Source organism: Acartia tonsa, chromosome 11 (genome assembly GCF_053477335.1).
Source record: "Acartia tonsa isolate MP-2025a chromosome 11, ASM5347733v1, whole genome shotgun sequence".
Classification (NCBI taxonomy): domain Eukaryota; kingdom Metazoa; phylum Arthropoda; class Copepoda; order Calanoida; family Acartiidae; genus Acartia; species Acartia tonsa.
The window spans coordinates 13,753,222-13,777,118 of NC_137270.1; the positions used below are offsets into that span (position 1 = coordinate 13,753,222).

The window sequence follows — 23,897 nt, forward strand, 5'->3', positions numbered from 1 at the left end:
TTAAGCTCTTTGGGGTATGTAGTTGATTTCTATATAATCAAGTGTAGAACATAGCAAAATAATATCTGAAATACAATAATCATTGAGCCAGGGCGCACCTAGAACATTCAATTTCAACTTTTCAGGGAGACATAAAAAAACAAAAATTAATTAAACAAAGTAAAAGATCAGTTATAAAGATCTTTCAAATATTGATGAAAAAATTTATTAATGAATTAGAGAAATAAAAAGATTGTGATTTTATTAAAACTGGATATCTGACATAATAAAGGATTAACAGCCATAATATGTAAAAGGTAAAAAATAATATGAACCTCTTACAAGAAGAAGAAAAAGCAATGTTTCCTTAGAGGTGCTTTAAAACAAAGACAATCATAAGAAAATTATAAAAAAGTAAAAATTAATGTTGACTTTAAATAACATTGTAGTTAAGTTTTGAATTAAACAAAATTGCATAGTAAAAATTACTAATTTTATTATGAAGACTTGGGACCAAAAAAACCCCTAATTTTCTGTTTTGATCTTATCATATCAGCGAGGGGGACTACTACTACTTACTAGTACAGTCAAATAAAAGTAATGTATGACGCCTGGCTTTGAAACTTCAATTAAAAACTTGTTTTAACAGCAAAGTATACAAAAAATGCTTAACAACTTAAAATAGTTGGTGAAAAAAATGTAGGCTAAATTTAAGTATATTTTACTGATAAATAAGCAAGAAAATGTAGTTGTAACCACACGACCGAAATGTCTGACAGTTTTCAGGTAAAAATGTAGGTTGGACTTTAATAGGTAGGTAGGGAACAGAAATCATTATCAAACAACATTCTTAGAATCAGTTCAAAATTGCATCAGAAAAGAAATAAAATAACAAAGTTGGTACTAAGGAAGGTATAAAACGTAAAAATAATAACAAAAATGAAAAAATCCAGCATTTTTTATTTACAAGAAAAAAATCCGCAAACACATAGGAAGAAATGTTCGAATGGATTGTAAGAATTTTTTCTGAATGCCGCGTAACTTTCTGAAAACTGTCAGACCTCCCGAGGCTTTACTTTTTATTTGCCTTTGCTGGTTTGGCTTCCAGTGGACTTCCGATTCCTTTGCCGCGCAGCTTCAGGCCTGAATACAAATATATCATTGTTTAAGTAAGTACCTACCTAGCCTTAGATAGCTTATAAAGGACGATATTCGCTAAGAGTCAAACGCTCTTGAAGCAACCAAGCCTTTGATTACACATGTAATGGTAATGTATTGAACCTGTTTTGGGCCAAGGCATTACCATTAATCAAACTATTTATGGCTTGCACCTCACGTACCAGCAATAGACATCATATTTAATTTAACGTCTTTAGTAATAAAGCTGTGCTGGGCCGAGATTAAAACCTTAGCACCTTTTCCGACAACGAGCGGATACGCTACGTATTATGCCACAGTTGCGGGTCATTAAAGTAGGTAACATGATGCCTGTAATAAAGGCAAAGTCACCAGTAAGAAAAATGTAAGAATGTTCCAAAATACGTACCCAAAACTCTTTCCATCTTGGCAAGAATTTGCTGATTTGGAATGGCTTTGCCGTTCTCGTACTCGATAACAACCTAGGAATAAATATAGATGAACAATCCTTTTATTGGACCAATAGAAAGACAGGGTAGGAATAATCCAACCTTATAATTGGTTAGAAACATAACACATTGGTACAAACGTGCAGATATTTTTTTCATTTTATTTAGTCAGCTAAGTAATTTTCAATTTGACAATTTATCTGGATAGGTATTCTAGAATGGTCTCTGAGCACTGTTTCTACTCTTCTAGAAAAAATTCTAGAATCACCATAAAGATTTATTTCAGTTGATATCTTTTATCTCTTAAGACAGAGATCTTAAGGGCGAATACATTGGACGATAATTTTATATACTCCCCAATGATGTTTATTTGATAAACAAAAATACCCCTTCTGTAGAACAAAAGTTTTTGTGGCAAAGTTTGAAGACTATTAGTTTGCAACAAATCAATCAAAAAGTAACCACCCAAAGTTTTAGAGCCAAATGGGGTTTTAAAAATGTATTTATACCTGGGGCTTTTCGTTAATTTTTGTAGCCAGATCTTTTTGAGTCAACTCCTTCTGTTGGCGGCCCTTCTGGATAGCCTAGACATACAACAACAATTATATACACAAATGGCGATACAATTCTTATTTCGGAGCCGTTTGATTTTGGTGCGGCTCCGGCTCCAGCTCTGGCTCCGACCTAAAATCAAGAAAATTTCAAGTCTATTTAGACTTTTGAAGGTTTTAAAAGTTCAATTTTTGATAAAAATAGACTTGAAAAACTTAAAAGGGGCATTTGCACATGAAAAAACAGAGTTACCAAATTATAATTTATAAAAAAAATCTCTTTATTTATCTAGTCTGGAGCCGGATCCGTTTTTTAACGAAAATACGTCTCCAGCTCCGGCAAAATATGGCGGCTCCACGGCTCCGAAACACTGCTTACCACCATATTTCTACATTTTTGCCTATTAAACAGTTGCAAGGAAATGTGTGTGTGTGTAGCCATTGTTCTTAATGTTTAGTCATGGAGAAGGACATCCTTGTCCTCACTCTTAAGTAGTACAGGCAACGAATAAGGGAATATGTTTATAAACTTTGGATACTAGTATAATTTACAGCACAATCCAATATCCCCTCCATCCCATCAGAAAAAATTCAATGTTATTTAAACAATGGCCACCCACGATACAGCCACCCCCCCCCCCCCTCTAGGTTTGTTAAAGTCCTGTGGCCGACAGCCAGGAGATTAAGAGTTACCTTGCCAACATTCATGTCGACGGTCTTGTGGCGAAGCTCCTCTGTCTCTTGGTCCAGCTTCATGGTGTTTAAGCTCGTTTGCTAAAATATACAAAATTTAGAATTAAACACTAACAGGGTTGTGCATTAGCTAAAAACTAATCTTTCCCCAAATGTAGTGTATGAATTGTTAAAAACCGGAGGAAGATGTAGCTAAAAAAAACAAACATTTGAGATAAAGTCAGATGGGCAAAGATATATTAGTTTTATTTAAAAGTAAAACTCAGTACCTACCTAAGGTTTTTTAGGTTTTTTTTTACACCAACCCTGTTCTATATCCATAATTTCCTGGATGATAACTATTACCTTCTGAGTGTTACCACCAGCTCCATACTTGGTCTCAGTTTTGATCTCTCCTCCCATGCGTCTGGCAGCATTCACTTGCTGGTTCTACACACACCAACAATAGATATTATACAGGGATCTTAAGGGATAAGACATTGTATAGTTAATTGGTTAATATACCAAAAATAACTCATAAAAGACTCTATACACGAACGAGAGCAAGTGATTTTAAGCACCTTCCATATAAGGTAAATATTAGGGTTGGCAATCCGGATCCGGAATCCGCCCAATTTTAGGGCCAATTTTGGAATCCGAATCCGGAATCCGTTTTTTAATAGCGGATTCCGGATTCTTAATTGGTAGACTAAAATTAGCGTTTTTTCTTTCAACTCCCTCTTTTAGAAGGCAAAGATCACCCCCCCCCACACACACCACCATCCCCCCCCCCACCCCCCATCTCTTTCCACATTAACAGTGAAATTGAGAGATCTCATTGTCCAGCCAACGATCAGGTGATGAGCTTTTGAATCCAAGAGCTCAGATTAGACAGCCAACGATCACGTGATGAGCTTGTTTTCCACTCACCGTCAGCTAAGCCCTCTAATTGGCTGTACAGTGGTCACATGACATCAAAATATATTTATTTTCATTTCACAGCTTTTCATGCTTCATTTTTTTTTTAAAAGGCCCTTTAAAATACTGCTAGAATTCGGAATCCGAATCCGCCACTTTTTTTGACGGATTCTTCTAAGAATCCGGAATCTGAATCCGACACAAAAATTCGACGGATTGCCATCACTAGAAAATATGCAAGGTTTATGCTTCTTATAGTTAAATCGACTTGCGATTAGCAGCATTCACTTGCTAGTTCTAGACACACACAACAACAGACTTTTTTCAGTCAATATCAGGGCAGAGGTGTATATTCTGCACAACATTCATCCCTCCCACATATTTTTCTGTTTTTTTTCCAATGAGGGGGAAATAAAGTTTTTAGTAGTGATGGGAATCCGGATCCGGAATCCGAATCCGGAATCCGCCCAATTTTCGGCCAATTTTGGAATCCGAATCCGGAATCCGTTTTTTATAGCGGATTCCGGATTCTAAATTGGTAGGCTAAAATTACCGTCTTTTTTCTTACAACTCCCTCTGTTTGAAGGCAAAGATCAAAAAAAAATTTTCTACATAACAAATTTTAATAATTACTAATGTGATGTAATGTTTTAGTTATGCTGGAAGTCAACACTTTAAACAAATCAAGGCTTCAACCAAGTAACATAGTGATAAATTAACGAAAAAAGCTATCCCTCTGTGACGGACGGCCTTTTAAAATACTGCTAGAATCCGGAATCCGAATCCGGAATCCGCCAAAAATAAGAATCCGGAATCCGCAAGAATCCGTCACTTTTTTTGACGGATTCCTTCAGAATCCGGAATCCGAATCCGGCCCAAAAATTCGACGGATTCCCATCCCTAGTTTTTAGTAATTTTTTTTTATTCTTGCCCCCCAAACATATTTTTAATTCTTTCACCCTCCCCCCCTTAGCAGGGAATCCCGTGCAGAGTAATACAACCCTGCATCAGGGATCTTATTCTTAAGGGATAAGACAACAAATGATGAATACACCAATTCAAAAGGGAAGTGAGGTGGATAAGACACTGTTTATGTAACCAAACCTAAAACTCAACAAAAAAAAAGTTACAGCACTTAAATTTGGCATGGGAGTTAATTTAATTAGGTACAATATGTAACTGTTAAGAAATGCAAGCGGAAAGCGCTGGTTCTAGACCAAAATTAAAACAAGAAGGAACTGATGCACAAAAAGTTAACTTTCAGTAGTGAAATTTCACCAAAACCGCTTTTTCTTACAAAATTGAGTACAATTTTGAGTCATTTGAGACAAACATAGTAACTCCCAAAATGCTCATATTTTTGCACTAAGAAAATTAAGTTTGTCTTGAATGGTTCAAAATTATGTAATTGGGCGAGAAAAACCGCCATTTCCCCATAAAATGAATAAATATCTATTCCTTGTTAGCGCCGCCCATAGGGCCACGACGGTTGCCGATAACGGTAACGGAATCCCAGTCGTTACTCATTTTTGCAGTTTTTTTTTATCTGAAATTAAACAGTTGGGTGGTTTTAATAAATAAATAAATAGTTTAGAGACGGGTAACCATTGATTTTGAAAAAATATAAAATATATTTTAAGGTAGGTATAAAAATTACATTATTAAACATTTTAGAATAAATATTTTTTTGGCATCTTTTTGAAGAAAGTTGACCGCGGATACTTAAAAAGAAATGTTTCTCAAAATACTTGTCCCTTTCTCTTTTAGAATTGATAAACTCTTTTTTTAAATTAAGCTTTATCAATACATATTTAAAAATAATTTTCAGATCATATAAAACTATACATATTATAAAAAAAGATATTTACTAAAAAGGTAAAAATGCAAATTCATTTTTGTCAAAACTACTTTAGATTCTGTAAAAATAATAACATTAAAAAGGGGGGGGGGGCGAAAGTGACACTTTTTGAAACCAAAACTAAAAGTCAACAAAGGAACTCAACTAAAAAAAGAGTTACAGGTCTGAGATTTTGCATGGCAGTTGCTTTATAGGGGTACAATATGGAACTGTGAAGAAACGGCGGCGCAACCACCGAAAACCGCCGTTTCCCGCCGAATTTTTTTTTGCCTTTTCTCGGCGGTTTTCGGCGGTTGCGCCGCCGTTTCTTCACAGTTCCATATTGTACCCCTATAAAGCAACTGTCATGCAAAATCTCAGACCTGTAACTCTTTTTTTAGTTGAGTTCCTTTGACTTTTAGTTTTGGTTTCAAAAAGTGTCACTTTCGCCCCCCCCCCTTTAAATACATATAATTTCCTTTACTATAAAATACATACATAGGTATAAAAAGGGTAAAACATTAATTTTATTGCTCGTTTCAATATGGAGCAGATTTGCAAAATACAAATTTTCATTAAAAATACTGAAAAACAAGGATAACAAAGTCCATTCTTAGCGCAGTTTGTAAGAAAAAAACGATGACAGTAACCTAATAATCCGAGAATGTACGCAAGAAAAAATATCCACATAAAAAATACTTTTAAAAGTTTCGATTAATATTTGTCTTAAAACTATCTTCATTTCGTACATTTTGAAGAATGAACATCTTAGAAATAAATGTAGAACTCGAGAAATATCATTATTTTTATGTACTGTGCAAAATCGGACTCTAAATTTAACTGCCATCCTATAAATAATTTTATGTCAAAAGAAGTTTCAAAGAAGGAGGGTTAAAATGTATATAGGATACAATGTCTATATTAAAATTGAAGACACAAATCGGCTAAAAAGAAGTTAAGCCTTTCATGTTTGTTTATTAGGAGAATCTACACAAATAGACGGCTTAAAAGCAGCCAAGGAACAGATAGGCTGTCATTGATTATAAATGCTTAAATATGTCCAATATTCAAGGAAGTATAGACCCTAGTTATAAAGTAGTAGCGCTACTAATATTAAATAAATAAATAAAACAAAATAAATTAACAAAATATACATCATATAAAAATAAATAAACTTTCCTCTAATACTTTTTTTTACATCATAGAGGGTTGATTAATTAAAACTAGTAAATAAATAAACAAATAAATATTAGATAGGTAAATGATCATAAAAATTCAACAAAAATAATGAGATTAAAATTTAAAAAATAGCTTTTATTCAAAAATTCTTTGAACTTGAAAAACAAAAAAACTTAAACTTAACCAAATTCTTAACAGCAAATAAAAGTAATAAATAAAAAAAAAATGTTTAGGTACATTTTGACTTGTTAGAATTAAGATATAATAATACATATAGATATTTTACATGTAATTTCAGGACAGGGATAGAACCATTGAAGTTAAGTCAATCTTTTCCCTAATTTTTATGATAAACAAGGAGGAAGGGGAGTTTAAGGCTTACAGAAATCTTATTAGTGTCCTAACTTTTCCCCAAAAATTTAATCTACAGAAGTGGTAGTTTTGTTTACCATATTCAAGATTGCATATCAATTTATCATCCATTGTCCTATCCCTCCAGATACCTGAAAATTACTCAAAACTTGTGTTAACAGTAGTAGCATTACCACCGAAACCATTATTATGATGGTGATGTGTCAGATATGTAATTCCGTGATCATCCTCCAGAACTTGAACCGTTGCACCGCCACCACCGCCGCCAGCTGACCTTGCCGCGTCCTCCAGCAACAGCTGTTGGGCCGCCGTTGTTGTGATAATAGTTGTCTTATACTCATGGATAACATCATCATTTCCCACGTTTATAAATTGCTGCAGTTGTTTGGCATCTATCTGGTGGTGATGTTGATGTTGTGGCAGTAGATCAACAGTTTTGTACTCAATAACCTCTTCATGGTGATGTTGTTGTTGTTGTTGTTGTGTTGGCAGTGACTTGGATGCAATCATAGGTACAGATAACATTGGACTATTAATACTGTTACTATTGTCAGCCTCCACCTCAACAGAGGATTTAGAGGCTAGGATAGGTACTGATAGCATAGGGCTGCTAGTGCCCCCTCCCTCCCCCACGTGGCTTGTATGGATCTCTATGCTTCCTTGGATAGTCTAAATAAGAGATTTATTATCCTAGATGGCCATTCAGACACAAAAATCATAACAGCTTAAAGAACGAAATTTCCCATAGCAAAGCTTTTTTCTTTAAAAAAATCAACAATTTATGAAAATGCAGGTAGAAATAGGATATTACACTATTACCCAAAGTTTTAAAAATTAATATAATATTCCATGGACCTTTGGGTACCTTTATTACCTATATTTGATTGGTTGGTACTAAACCAGCTGTGTCAAAAATTTTCAACCAATAATTTTAATCTACTAAGGGATTATTTTGTTTTCATCATTTGGGATGTTTATCAATTTTTCGTCCATTGTCTTTATCCTTAGGATCCCTTGCCCTTTCGTACCGAAATGTGTACTCTTTCTAACCAATAAATTGGTCAAATTGTTCCTACCTGTATATGATTATTATAATGTGAGGATAGGGATTGTTGTGATCCGGCCAGAAGTTGTGCAGCAAATGTTTGTAGAGGCAGACTAGAGCTTAACAGGTCAAATGGTTCACTCTTCAGTTCAACCTTAATTAAAACAAGGATGACAACATTCATAAAAGGGAAGGTCTGAAATCACTAGAACAAATGAATATGAACGATTAAAGAGTGTCACAACTTAAATTCTGACATGTTTAAATTAACGAAAAAAGCTAACCATTATAGACGGTTTGACGGACGAACCGACCCTAATTATAGAAAAGCCCTGCTTAATATCACTTAGTACGTAGTCAAATTTTCAAACCCCATTTAAAAGTCTTTGTATTTACCTCCATATTATGTGATAATATCTTTTTAGTAGCGAAGCTACTCTATAATTCACTTTGTCTGTCCGTCAGTCAGTCAGTAACGCTATGGGGGAAACGTGATTTTCTCGGCTCCTACTAGAGATAGACAGCTGAAATTTTTAGTGAAGATTACCATGACATGTGCGCATCTAATCTATACATTGTTTTGTCCATCTGTCTAATAATTGGGGTGCTAGATCGATTCCTAGATTTTTACTTTTTTGCAATTTTCTCAATTCCTGTTCAAGATGAATGGCTGGAATTTTCAGGGATTAAATAAATTTAAATTCTACATATTTCCATCAAGTTTTATTAAAATGCATTTAATGGTTGGGGTGCTAGATCGATTCCTAGATTTGTAAGTTTTCATGATTTTTTCGATCCCTATACAATATAGACAGCTGAAAATTTCAGGGATTGAATAAGTTTAAACTCTACATATTTCCAACAAGTTTTATTGCTGTACCCTTAATAGTTGGGGTGCTAGATCCATTCCTAGTTTTTAAAGTTTTTGTGAAAAAGGAATTGAAAAAGGTTTCGTGATTTTTATTATTGAAGTTTTTTATAACATACTCTATAGATCATTTTCCCCAGATGTCTATTCATAATTTTTAAGCTTCGCTACTTATGGATGTTGTAATCCTTGTTTTAAATGTATTTTATTCTTTAATTCATGGTTTCTTGGTGCATACTGCTTAATTTTGTTCTTGATTTTAATAATTAAAATAATACAAAGTAGAACGATGTCTGTCTGTCTGTTTGTTTGTAGCGAAGGATCTCACTAACCGCTAAACCGATCGGGTTTTCCTTTACAGGGTAGCTTCTCATAGGTCCCGGTAAGGATTATAAATATTTTCTTGGGGGTGGGACACCCCTAACCCCCCCAAAAAATAAAAATTACCCCCCAAAAAATTAAAAAAAAACAAAACCAAAGGCTATGGGCGAAGCCGCTAGTAATTAAAATAACAATAAAAATACCTTTTCTTCATGAATCCATTCTCTATTAATTGTACAGGAATCATCATTACTTTGTGCTTCCTCATGTTGTTGTTGTTGTTGTCTCATCCCTAGTCCCTGATGGTGAATACCATTACTATCAGTCACAACAACTATCTCTGTTGGCGGCCCCACAACATTGGCAGCTGTTGTTGTTGTTGTAGCTGTGTCGGCGGCTGTGGTTGAGCAGTTGTTCTGTACAATGTGACGCTGCAGAGCTGTACGGTACAGGGTCTCGAACCCGCAGGCCCCGCATCTGTGAGCTTTCTTGGCCTAGAAAGTTTAGTCAATTTCAAATCAGGGATCTATAAGGATAAATAAGGACAATGAATTTGCAATCCCAATTACAAAATTTCCCCTTATGTAGATCAAAATTATTGTTCCAAAAGTTCGCACGATCTTTTTTATGCCACTTCCTCTATGAGCATACCCCTGTGCTCCAAAACTATAGATTTATTCCCCTAGATCCAATCAGAATGCCTTGGCCCAAAACAGGCGTAACTCATTACAATAGATCTAGGTATAATATAGATGTATATAAAGATTACTACCTCCCACTCTTTTTTAGAGATTTTTTCGTCTGCTAGCAAATTATTTTCTGCTACTTGGCTGCATTATTATTCCCATTACATTGGTTGGTTTTCAAAGACTAAATTGAGAGTCGGCATAATTTCATTGCGATAGGGAAATAAAGTTATACAGCATGACCCTCGAAAAAGTATTTTTAAGCATCTGCAGCCCATATTTCTCAATGAATTATCAAAAAATGTATATGTCCTTGTTCTCTGTAGATTTCCACATAAGTAGATATAAAAATATTTTTTTTACATCAATTAACAGCTGAGATTTTTAGAGCCAAAGTTTTGAAAAAGTGGCTGAGGAAAAAGTAACTTTTCAAGAAAAATGTTTTTTTAAAGTGAAATGACGTGTTTTCCTCATAATTTCAATACTTTTTATAAAACTTATATAAAGATGTTTCCAAGAAATTTATTTCATGCTAAAAGCACTTTTTTCACTTGTTTAAAAGGCATTTTTAGATTAGTGTAAATTGCAAAAACACCCTTACAGAAAGAAATCCTATAAAAAATAGTAGCAAATTGAAAGTTTACATAAACAGAAATCAAACACTTTTTATTTTATCAAAATAAGTTAAAAAACAAAAAAGTTACAGCTACAAACTTTTATTAAACATTTAACAATTTAAATAATTTTTATGTGTCTTAGATTAATTTGATGAGTGGGCGTGAATTTATTGGTAAAGGTGGCGCTAATTCTTCCGGTAATGAGCATAAATTGGGGAGGGGTTTATTTAAGGTCATATTAATAAGTGGGAGATATTATAAGATTTGAGGGAAAATGGTTATAAGAAAAATGTATTCAGTAAAATTTGAAAAGTAGTTTTTTATATGTAAAAGTAACGTTTTTTAATGCAATAAAAAATGTATCAATTTTAAACTTGCTTTTCTTTCTTATTTGTTTTTGAACTGGTTGATAAAAAGTAATATACTAATAAAAAACTAAGAAATATTTAGCAATATCCAATTTCTCAAGCACTTTTTCCAAACTTTGGCTTTAAAAATCTCGGCTGTTAATTGATGTAAAAAAAATATTTTGATATCCTTTGATGTAGAAAATTATAGAGAACAAGTACATATGAATCTTTTAATATTTTATTGAGAAATATAGGCTGCAGATGCTTAAAAATACTTTTTCGAGGGTCATGCTGTATTTATATTTAACTCTGTCACCCTCTAGTGTTTTACTGTAATCTCATCACCATAGACTTCGAGACAAATGAAGTGCAATCAAAGGGAGATGGTTGTCTACAATAGTTGGAAGTTGGTGCCTTGGCACAAACTATATGGTATGGCCCTATGTTGTTATTAACTGTGTCAAGTTGAATTAAAGGTCTATCTAGAGTGTCTATATCTATTACTAGACTATAGTACCTGATGAATTGTGGATATGTGAAGTTTCAGATCACTTTTTCTGTTGGATGAGTAGGTACAAAACTTGCAGGAGTAACTTTTGTTGTCTTGATGTAGGGCCCGTATATGCCTAAAACAGAATCTTCCTATTGATTTTAAACCTTGCATATTAATATATTATAAATAAATACAAAGTAAAGTGCCATGGTGTTGCTAGATGGGTGAAAAAAGCATTTTAAAAATATTAAAGGTCATATTTTCCATATAAAACCCAAAAAATTGATATTTCCCAAACTTCTAATAATTTGATACTTAAAATGCCGATTCCTTGTAGGCATTTTAAGGGATAAGACGATGGCCGATAAATAAATGTACATCCCCAATGTTAATACAAAAAATTCCCCCTTCTGTAGATTACAATTAGTGGTTAGAACGTTTGGACATCAACTCAATAAACCAACCAATCAAAATACATTTAAAGTCCCAAAAGTTGTTAAGCCAAAAAATAAGAAAACCTTATTATAAAACTTTAAGGAAATTAACAACCCATTATCCCCCTCTCTCTGAGGATTCCTTGTATGATTAGGTTTGATGTTAATAATGCTTTACCTGACTAATGAAAACTTATGAACAGTAGAATATTCACATTGGGTACAGAAGAATTCTTTTGCCTAAAAAAATAAAATATTTGATTCAACATTTTTGTAAATTAAGAGTGTATGTCCCAAAAGATCTCTTAAACAGCTAAACCAATTGTTAAAACATTTTCTGGCAAGTTTAGTAGTAGTCAAAGGAAGGTTTTATGCTATTAGAATGTCTCTCCACAGTGGAACTATAACTGGAGGTATAATCATACTATGGAAAATAACTAGAACTACTACATACCTTATGATGAATAGTCTGTATATGTCTCTCCACAGTGGAACTATAGCTGGAGGCATAATCATACTATGGAAAATAACTAGAACTACTACATACCTTATGATGAATAGTCTGTATATGTCTCTCCACAGTGGAACTATAACTAGAGGTATAACCAGACTATGGAAAATAACTAAAACTACATACATTATGATGAACAGTCTATATAAGTCTCTCCACAGTGGAACTATAACTGGAGGTATAATCATACTATGGAAAATAACTAGAACTACTACATACCTTATGATGAATAGTCTGTATATGTCTCTCCACAGTGGAACTATAACTAGAGGTATAATCATACTATGGAAAATAACTAGAACTACATACCTTATGATGAATAGTCTGTATATATCTCTCCACAGTGGAACTATAACTAGAGGTATAATCATACTATGGAAAATAACTAGAACTACATACCTTATGATGAATAGTCTGTATATGTCTCTCCACAGTGGAACTATAACTGGAGGTATAATCATACTATGGAAAATAACTAGAACTACTACATACCTTATGATGAATAGTCTGTATATGTCTCTCCACAGTGGAACTATAACTAGAGGTATAATCATACTATGGAAAATACCTAGAACTACATACCTTATGATGAATAGTCTGTATATGTCTCTCCACAGTGGAACTATAACTAGAGGTATAATCATACTATGGAAAATACCTAGAACTACATACCTTATGATGAATAGTCTGTATATGTCTCTCCACAGTGGAACTATAGCTGGAAGTATAATCACAGAGCGTGCATTTGTTCAGTTTTAGATTATCTTTATCATGTTGTACATCAAAATGCCTAAACAAACAAGGATGTCAAGAATCTTAAATAGTAGCGGAAACTGGTGAGAAGAAATCACTCCCTCCTAATGATTTCTTATTGTTCCAGGATGGAGAGGTACGAGTTCTGCCTTACCGAGAGCCCAAGTTTTATATATTGTAAATATTAATCAGTAATATAAATAACATGTCAGTTTTCCATGTCTATGAAAATATATAACTTAACAATCAATCTTGTTATCATTGCAGATATATATACAGGGTGCGGCACATAAATCCGGACTTTTTCTAATTTTTAAACAAATGAACATAAAATCGTCAATTTTAAAGATTTTATTGAATTTTAAAAACTGAGAGGCAGAATAAGTATTTGACTATTAGGTTATTTAAAAAAATGGCTGCTAGTCTCATTCACCGCCTCTACCCGCTTCCTCAACCGCCGGCAGGCCCAGGTCAAAATGAACCTGTCCAAGCTGGCGAAGTTCTCCTTGATAATGGCAATGAGAGAGGTCTTTGTGATATGGGCACGTGTATTGGTGCATGCTTCAAAGTAGCTGTAGGCCCAAAAGTCCATTGAATTAAGATCAGGCTGCTGGGAGGCCACATTTCCATAGTAGTGTGAGTAACCGCAGGATCCAAATTAACCCAACTTTCGAGCTACCCTTAGACACGGAGGCTCTCATTTGGACCACAGTTGAGCTATAACGACGTTTTTTACCTTTTTAGAATTGGCATGACGATTCAGCTAGGGTTGTCAGCGCAACCCATAGTCTAAAATGAGTTTTTAAGTTCCATATGGGTCCCTGAAATCTAGAACCGAGAAATATTCACAATTTTTCACAGTTTTTGACGTTCTTTACATCTCAAAATCTTCTCCATTTCACTTTGCTGGAGTACTACGGCCAAGCCATTTTAGATAGAGAGCTCTAGTCTTTTCAAGTGTCTTACTTGTGTATCTAACAATATTTCCAGCAAGTTACATAACTCTACCTCACCTACAGATGGGCTGAGGTCAGATTTAGTGGACCCTAGTCGAGAATCAAGATTAAACCACCTGCGCATTTCGAATCTGCCTTGCTGAACATATGCGCGGCCAGCTCGGAATACACGTCCATTTTCGTTCAAAGATTTTTTTGTGCTAAAAGGTCATTACCTAAGCTTTTTATAGTGGGTTTAAACGTCCTGATTGGTCGAGTAGTTTTGACGCTATGGCCGTTTTAAAAAAGTCCGGATTTATGTGCCGCACCCTGTATATGTCATAAAGTAGTTAAGGCTTTGAGTTTGATCTGTACAATCTATTTTCAGTATAGCTATTAAAAATGAGAGTGTACTGCTGCCGTACGTGTATGTGTAGACCGGCCACGTGTCACTAGGTACTATTACTAAAGTTACCTGTTTTATTGGCCCTGGGCCAATTTTATCAATGCTAGCATGAGCGTAGCTTAATTTTTTTTTCAAAAAACAAGAGATCTACGGCCACTGGCGGTCAACACACATAAGTACAAGTTGTACACATCTCAGGACAGCATTTATTATTGCAAATTTAGCCTTCCAAGGCAGTGTAAAGAATCAAAATCCTGCAAGGTGGATTCTATAAAGCTATAGTGTAAGAAAATAGGAAACTAACAACCGCGCAAGGTTGGTTCTATAAAGCTTAGCCTTCATAAATCATACTATTCAAAGTAAAGGATTTTAAAGGAAGGTGGTGTATATTGCTTTAATCAAACTAAGCCTTAACGGTGAGACAAAATGGCACAGGCAACAGAGTTGAAGATAGGTTTGGAGATTCCAAGACTGAACGACTTTGACAGTTATGACGCATACAAAGACGTTGTAGAGCTATGGAAAGTCACTACAGACCATCCAAAGAAAAAGCTCGGTGCATATCTTGTAACAGGGTTGCCAAATAAAAGTAAAACGTTTGGAAATAACATCCAAGAGGGATTATTTGCCAAGCATAGACCCTCAGAACTCGCTAATGACGAGTCGGGGTATGATAAAGTAATAAAATACCTGGATAGTATTTTAAGCAAAACTCCATTATCACAAAGTATTGAGGCCTTTGCAAAGGTACATTTTTTTAGGCATAAATCTGGTCAAAAGATTGCCGAGTATATAAGGGAGTTTGACATAGCGTGTAATAAATGCAAAAATAAAAATGTAGCCATAGATCAAACACAAAAGACTTTCATCCTGTTGCTCGGTGCATCCCTTGAGAATCATCAGTACGAGATGCTCAAGGGATACATGGACGACTGTGATGAAACTGAGATCTATGAAAAGGTAAAAGAAAGAATGATGTTTGTACTTACAAATTCATTAGGTGAAGTATGCGGCCAAGGTAAGGTCGAGTCCCAGCCGCTGGACGAAGCTTTTTTCACAGAACATGAAGAAGCCTTTGCTGCTTGGCAAGCAAAGAAAAACCAACACAAAGGTAAGCAAGGACAATCGTATCCAAGTAGCAATAGATATAATAATAATCATTCCAATAGTTCTCAAAACTATAAGGGCAATTCTAGCAATACAAATAGTTCAAAATACAAAAATGATAGTGATCTAAACCCAAAAGATAAAATGGGGAGAGTGTTAAAGTGTAGAGAGTGTGGGTCATACAAACACTTACAAAGACAATGTCCCTATTACAAAAAAAGGAAGGGGGATCAACAAGTACACATGATGCAAGGACCAAGCTCTGACAGGGGCTCAGTAACAGAGGGAGAGAGTGACGAATACGAGGACGCTCAGGACAACGTACAAAAAGTCCTATTTACAAATGATAAAGCAGAATTAAGCAGATTCACCGCAGAATCACTAAATTGCGCCGCGCTTGATACATGCTGTACAAGTTCCGTAAGTGGGGATAAATGGATGCAAATTTATCTCAAGGCTATTCCTAAGCATTTACAAAATAGAATCAAAGGTCCCTTTTCAACTGGCACTGAATTCACATTTGGTAATAGTCAGTCCTTGAAATCAGGGAAAGCTTACAAAATTCCGATAGTAGTTGCGGGTGATATTCATGAAATTACCGTAGATATTATCCCTAGTGATATTCCATTGCTACTCTCCAAGTCTCACATGAAACAGTTAGGTATCGCTCTAGATATGGTTAACGACACTGCCACCGCTAATGGCAAACCTCTCAAGGTTAACACAACATCAGCAGGTCATTTCATTATCAACTTACTAGGTGAAAATGACAATGATGACACAATCTTACTTGCAGAATGCATGAATATTGACTTGACAGAAGAGACGGCTGAAAGAGTGCACAAACACCTTGACAAGTTGCACAAGCAACTAGGGCACAGACCCCGCAAGGTTTTTATAGACTTTCTGAAGTCTGCAGAGCAATTCAATGACTCTTTCATTCCCATAATAGATAAGATCATAGACGGTTGTGAAGGATGCTTGCTTCGCAAAAGAAGCCCTGATAGACCAGCAGTAGCATTGAATCCTGCTAATGATTTCAATGATATTGTTGCTATGGACTTAAAAATCTGGCAAGGTAAATACATTCTATACATGGTCGATTGCTTCACTAGATACACTCTAGGCACAGTCATTCCCTCCAAGGAGCCACAGGTGGTGATCAAAGCCATTATCAGGCTATGGATCAGAATCTTTGGCAAACCCAAACAATTCTGGTTTGACAATGGTGGTGAATTTAGCAATACCACAATGATGGAAGTGTGTAGCAAGCTTGATATTAAAATACACACTACAGGGAGTTCAAGTCCCTGGCAAAATGGGATGGCTGAGAAACACCATTATGTAGTTGACAATATCCTTGAACAAAATGTTAGGGATTACCCAGAGCTAGATCTAGAAACCAACTTAGCTTGGGCATGTTATGCCAAAAACATTCTGTCAAACATATATGGATTTTCACCATATGAGCTAGTTTTTGGAAGAAAACCTCACATGATTGATATCTTAGAATCACCTCCCACAGCACAAGAAGTCCGTACACACTGCCAAGTGTTTGAGGACAATATGAAAGCTATGATTGCAGCTAAAGCAGCCTTTATAAAGGCACAGAATTGTGAGAAGCTTAAACTAGCACTCAGATCAAAGATCAGAACTGCTGATCACATTTATCATCCAGGAGATTATGTCTATTATAGACGTGAAAAGGATGACAGATGGCTTGGCCCAGGCAAAGTCATGTGGCAAGATAACAAAGTTATCATGGTCAGGCATGGCGGATACTGCACAAGGGTCAGTGCTAACAGGCTTCTACCTGTCAAGGAAGAATTGAGAAAGAAGATTGATGCTGGAGAAATTGCAGGAGCTGACATTGAAAGGGAAGCACTAAAACCCGTTGATGACAGCAGCAACACAACTGCTGAAGACACCCCAGCTAGAACAACAAGAAGGGGCAACATCATGCAGAACACTGAGATTGTCAATGAGACTCTTGGCAACAATGATGCCTCCGGTGACCAGCAAAACAATGCTGTTAACACTCCAACAAACATCAACATTGAAAACAATGTTGAAACACAGGATTCCAATCCTGTTGATGACAATGAAATCTTCCACGAAGCTCAGGATGAGCAACAACAAACAGGGCAGAGAAAAGCTGCAGACAAGCAAAGGACTTCCAAAGCCAAGAATCAAGCAAGTACATGAAAAAGTGCTATTGAAAATCAATGATGAATGGAAACCAGCACTGATTATGAACAGAGCTGGCAAGGCTACCTGTAAAGCCAGTAACACCTGGTACAATGTTGAACTAGATTCTGGAGAAAAATTCTCAGCTGATATGGCTCAGCAAGAATTTAAAAGAATCAACGAACAGCATCAGATTATGCTTACAGTCAGCCAAGAACTATTAGCTGTCTTAGTCCCACAAGACAGACATCAATCAGAAGAATGCATACAAGCCAAATACAATGAGCTTGAAAAGCTGAAAGAGTTCAACACTTACAAAGTAGTTGAAGATCAAGGCCAGGAAAGAATCACAACAACCTGGGTATTAACTGAAAAAGGCACAGAAACAAGAGCCAGACTGACAGCCAGAGGCTTTCAGGAGACAGAAGATATACCAAAAGATTCACCCACATTACACAAATCATCACTAAGACTTGTGTTAACACTGGCTACAGCTTTAGGCTGGATAATACAGACGACAGACATCAGATCAGCTTTCCTACAAGGTAATGATCTTGATAGGATTGTGTATGTCAAGCCACCAAAAGAAGCAGACATGAAAGGTTTCTTATGGCTACTAAACAAATGCCTATATGGACTGAAAGATGCCAGCAAACAATGGTATGGCAAAGTTGAAAACAGGCTACTAAAACTGGGTTTCAAGAAAGCCAATGATGACTATGGACTTTTCTATCTTGTGAAAGATGGAGTCCTTCAAGGCTTCATAGGGCTACATGTGGATGATTTCATCCATGCGGGCACAGATTTTTTTAACAAAGAAATCATGCCTAAAGTTTTGTCAATTTTCAAGGTTGGCAAATCTGAACAAAACAGTTTCATGTACACTGGTTTTCAGCTGAATCAAGAGAGAAATTCTATTACTCTTGACCAGAAGGCTTATGTTGAAAAAGTCAAAATTCCAGTGATTGAAGCCAAAAGACTGCTAGAGCTTGATAGCGACATGACTGAAGATGAGCTTACAATGCTTAGACAAATGGTTGGCTCTTTGAATTGGACAGTCAGGAGCACAAGACCTGATTTAGCCTTCAAGCTGATAAACCTTTCCACAAAATTTAAAGGTGGAAAAGTTGCCGACCTCAAAGCAGCTAAGAAAACTCTTCTCAAGCTAAAAGATGAAGCTTATGTAAAGCTTCCCAGCATCAAGCTAGAAACAGCTGAAATTTTCTTGTTCACAGATGCTTCACATGGCAATCTGAATGAAGCAAAGGACAGCACTGGTGCCTACATCATTTTTCTAGTAGATCCAGCTACAGGTAAAGCAGCTGCTCTAGATTGGAAATCAAATAAGATCAAAAGAGTTGTAAACTCTACTTTAGGTGCCGAAGCCCTTAGCCTTTACAATGGCCTAGACGCAGCCATTGCCACAAGAAATTTGCTGCAAGACATGACAGCTAACAAATATGAGCTCAAACTAAGAGCTATAATCGACAACAAGGACACTTATGATGCCATTCACTCCAGCACAAATGTAGGAGAAAGACGACTTCGTAGAGAGATTGCAGCCATCCAGCAATGCCTGAAGGATGGAGAAGTCAGCAGCGTCATTTGGGTTAAAGGTGAACATCAATTAAGTGATGTTCTCACCAAGAAAGGAGCTGATGGTAACAAGCTTCTAACTGTTCTACAAACAGGCTTTTTGAGCTCCGAGAGCCTAGACGCCATTAGGCGCAACTACTAAACTTGCTAAAGTTTAGTCACACCAAAAACTTTGTAAATAAAATCTTTTTTCATTTGTAAATAATTTTTGGGTAATAAATATGCTATTTTTAATCCAAGTTTTTACAAATTTCATTATAACCAATATACTTATCCCAAAAGTCGTTGTAATCTAAAAGATAAAGTTTTTTGACGCGGCATTCCCCGGTTTAATGCGCATCACAAGCGCCGCACGTTCAGTTCATTTTAAGATTTTCATTGGTCAGCATCAAAACGAGATAATTTACTTTATACAAAAAATATGTGTTTATCTTCAGTTCGTTTTCGTTCTACCAATCCTACAAAGTGTTGTACAAACAGCTTAAACTTTCCAAAAGTAAGTTATTTTTACAAAAATTTATCAAAATATTGTTTTTTTGTCTAATACAAAAGATATAAATGAATTTCAATTCCGCGAAAATGATTTTTATATCCAAACTAATCGTTTCGGCAAATACACACTGTAAAAAGTCATTAAAAGACATTTTTTCTACATAATCAAAAGTTTTTTTTTTTCAATTGCAAATTTAATTTTCAAGATCTTCTAAAAACCAAGTTTAAACATTTCTTACAAGGAATGTTATTTCGCACGTTTACAATGTTGAAAATTGTGATAAATCTACAAATTTTCCTATAAATGTAACCAAGTTATAATGCGAAAAATTTCAAGAATTGTCGCTTTCCACTGCTAAGAAAATTAATTACTCTTTCTTCGAAAATTAAGACAACCACAAAAAGTTTTTTTTGAATAAGTTAAAAATTATGTTATCTCTCATTTTTTCAAAGTTTTTTTAACCACAACAGTTTCTTTTTCTTTCAAAGTGAAAAATTACTAATATCACAAAGATAGTATTTCCTCTGCTAAGAAAATTCATCGTTTCTACTAAAAAGCCATAGCCCTTAACTCTCTAAAAAAGGAATAATTTTGCAATCATCTAAAACTTACAAATTTTTTTAGATGTCTGAAGACAAGACTGCAGCTACAGCCCCAGCGGGAGCCCCGGCCGATATGGAGATGCAGATCGAGCCCTACTTAGCTGAGTTATTTGTGGTTGTGGATTTTCCCCGCCCAGCAGAGAGTGTCTTGGAGGAAAAACACGGCATCACATGGTACAACCTGGCAGGATGTACGTTGGCGGAATTAGAAACCAGAATCAGTCTGATTTTGGAATCCAAGACGCCAGTCCATGTAGTGTCTGTAGCCCATCAGCAACACATCCCCGAGAATCTCCAAGACGACGTGTTCCAGACGGTTGTGAACATGCATGAGAAGGCCCGAAGATCGGGCATGCACAAGTTCACCTGCGGCAGCTGTGTGTTTACGCCGGATTTGTACGCGAGTTGGCAAGACTTTGCTCTTTTCAACAAGCGCCTCCGCCAGTTAGCAATCGAGTCTGGCACCCAGCCCCTGTACTGCCACAAACCGCTTCTTGAACGCCAGAAAAACCAAGGCGTATTATGCGTGAATCCCACATTATACGTGGAATTCCTAGCAGGATCCAGCATGGGGCTGTGTTTAACGAGGGACGGCATGAAGAAGTTCATCAACCCAATAGTCAAGCACCTGCTCATCGGGATGAGATGCACCAACCCCCTGGTGGCGCGGAATGACCCGTCTTCGCTGACCCCAACCCCCCCCGGGTGCACGGCTAAATTTTTAAAATCGCCGTCGGTTGTTGAATATATGAAAAACTGCGGTTTGTTTGTTGCTTCCAACCAGAAGAAGGGAGCCAGGTCCCTGTCAAGGCCGAGGATGTCCGAGGCGAAGCGGCGGTGCCCCTTCCCTACGCCTCCAGAGACAGCTGAACCCCGTTCTTCTGCTGCTTTTCCTCCAGGTCGAGGTCACCTCCCTGCGAGAGTTTCACGCGCTTCCAGCAGCAGCAGCGGCGTTTACAGCGACGACCACCGGCCATCCGGCAGTGGTAGAGCCTCAGGTTCCAGTGACGGTCCGCGGCCATCCGGCAGCGGCAGATCCTCCAGAGTCAGCGGCAGCTCCATATCCTCAGCGAGATCCAGCAGCGAGTCTGGTGCCGCGGTTTTAGCCGCGGAAAGAAGGTCAAATGACCTGCTTGATACCGTGTTTTTAAACGCGGTCAGCGGTCCCGACGATGTGACCAGCCCGGTGGATTTTGGTGGTGACCAGAGGGAGCGGTTCCATCAAATGTGGAATGCTTATGGCAGGCTGTCCACAGAGAATTTTGAGATGCGTCAAGACATCAAGGATCTCAACCTGCAGCTGATCGACCTCCAGAGGTTCAAATTAAATACTTTGAACAAAAAACCCGCAAATGTAGAGAAGGAATTAGATACCTACAAATACCAGCTGACCCGTTCAGAACATCACATAAGAATGCTCAAAAAACAACTCTCAACCGAGAAGAGCGAATGTGATAGAATAATCCAGGATTTCTACAGGATGCGCCAGGAACGCGACGATGCCCGGAAAGAGCTGGAGGAGCTGAGGGACAGCCGTTCCAAATTAGCGAAACTCTACGACAGCTTGCTCGAGGACGTCAACGAGAAGTCCGTTGAAAAGAAGAAAAGGAAGGGCAAGGGAAAGAAACAAGAAAAATAATATTAATGAGAAGAAATCACTCCCTCCTAATGATTTCTTATTGTTCCAGGATGGAGAGGTACGAGTTCTGCCTTACCGAGAGCCCAAGTTTTATATATTGTAAATATTAATCAGTAATATAAATAACATGTCAGTTTTCCATGTCTATGAAAATATATAACTTAACAATCAATCTTGTTATCATTGCTGATATATATATATGTCATAAAGTAGTTAAGGCTTTGAGTTTGATCTGTACAATCTATTTTCAGTATAGCTATTAAAAATGAGAGTGTACTGCTGCCGTACGTGTGTGTGTAGACCGGCCACGTGTCACTAGGTACTATTACTAAAGTTACCTGTTTTATTGGCCCTGGGCCAATTTTATCAACTGGAATTTAAATACTACAACAAAAAGGGACGAAAACAGTTATCTAAGAAATCAAAACTTCTCAAAAATCGCATTGAAAACTTATATCCCCTATTTACGGACGGACAAAATGAATTAAAGAAAAGATGCTGATTGTCTAGGAGATACTATCCTATTGATACTAATAATTTCACTGATCCTAAATAGTTCGTACCATTTCTACTTTTTTATTGTTTGAACGGATGAACAGCCATTGCAAATAAAAGAGAAGCTTAAAGTGTTAAAATCTAGATAGATGACCATAATAACATACACAATGCAAATGCTTTCCAGGGATCTAAAGGTATAAGACAATTTCCGATATATATTGATGTACATTCCCAATGATGATAAACGAAAGTACCCTTTCTGTAGATTACAATTAGTGGTTGAACGTTTGGACACTCAACTTAAGAAACTAACCAATCAAAATTCAGAGAAGTCCCCAAAGTTCTTACGCTAACAAATAAGAAAACGTGGTTATAAAACTGTAGGTACTAGTGTAATATACAACCAATTGTCCCCTCAGTCCCTGAATGATTTTAGTAATGATATTTTACCTTTTCAATGATGATTTGTACTTGGTAGAATAATCACACAGCTGACAACAGAACAGAGCAGACCCCGCCTGGTTGTGGATATTCTGTTTGTGCCTCTTCAGGGCTGTTAAATGACTGGAGGAGAAGTTGCATTCGTCACATGGATATTTCTTCGTTGGGGAGTTTGTTTGCATGTCCTCTTCCTCCTAGGATAAAATGCATATGTTTGCAAAGTTTTTCTACATAAACAAGGATGACAACATCCATAAAACATTAACACTTGTATAGTGTAAGAACTGAATAATCAGAATATATATGTATAAGAGTCGAAGCAAAATTGTAAGTAAATTTGTTGAAAAACTGCTTGATACAGGATAAAAAACCTTACTTTGCCTAGCCTAACATGCAATAAGCATAGAAAAAAAATCTAAAAAGATTCATTGTACAACTAACCTTAGGTATTAGTTTGACTGAACCGATTCTGTTCAGAAGAACATGGGTGCCGACCAAATCTTTCATCTCTACAATATATTATCTAAAACTTGACAATCCTGTTTTCACTACATTGCCGCCATTTTAGTTGTTAATCTGAAACCAAGCCGTTTAATATCACAATATTGTAGACTTTTTTTATAAAAAATAGTAAAAACAAAATATTATTAAAAAAGAAGTAGTAACAAAAACAAAACTGTGAATATTTCATGACAACTTTGGTGAAGAGCAGAATTACAGAATGACAGACCATAATAGTAATTTTTAAATTTCTAATAAATCTAAAAATAGGTATAGAAGACTTTTTTTAGTTGTCAATCTGTAATGTGGGGAAGAGATGA

General features: G+C 36.2%; 2 protein-coding genes across 3 annotated transcripts; both read right to left on the reverse strand.

The window, feature by feature from the left end:
• Positions 1-64: 64 nt before the first annotated feature.
• On the reverse strand, positions 65-5,281 carry mbf1 (multiprotein bridging factor 1). Of its 2 annotated transcripts, XM_080176877.1 has the most exons (7): positions 5,165-5,281; positions 3,155-3,238; positions 2,810-2,890; positions 2,075-2,149; positions 1,526-1,598; positions 1,067-1,122; positions 65-557 (listed from the first exon to the last, which is right to left on the reverse strand). In XM_080176877.1, the coding sequence occupies exons 1-7, from the start codon at positions 5,231-5,233 to the stop codon at positions 555-557; spliced, it is 441 nt and encodes a 146-aa protein (XP_080033003.1). In that variant the 5' UTR covers positions 5,234-5,281; the 3' UTR covers positions 65-554. The 2 variants fall into 2 exon arrangements, with proteins under 2 accessions (XP_080033003.1, XP_080033002.1); XM_080176876.1 differs by lacking the exon at positions 65-557 and having other exon boundaries at positions 564-1,122.
• Positions 5,282-7,044: 1,763 nt separating this feature from the next.
• Positions 7,045-23,654, reverse strand: LOC145331976 (uncharacterized). Its single transcript, XM_080176863.1, has 8 exons — positions 23,518-23,654; positions 23,086-23,270; positions 13,092-13,209; positions 12,087-12,148; positions 11,499-11,607; positions 9,532-9,822; positions 8,171-8,293; positions 7,045-7,763 (listed from the first exon to the last, which is right to left on the reverse strand). Exons 1-8 carry the CDS (start codon positions 23,581-23,583, stop codon positions 7,233-7,235), a joined length of 1,485 nt encoding a protein of 494 aa, XP_080032989.1. The 5' UTR covers positions 23,584-23,654; the 3' UTR covers positions 7,045-7,232.
• Between the last annotated feature and the right edge of the window lie 243 nt (positions 23,655-23,897).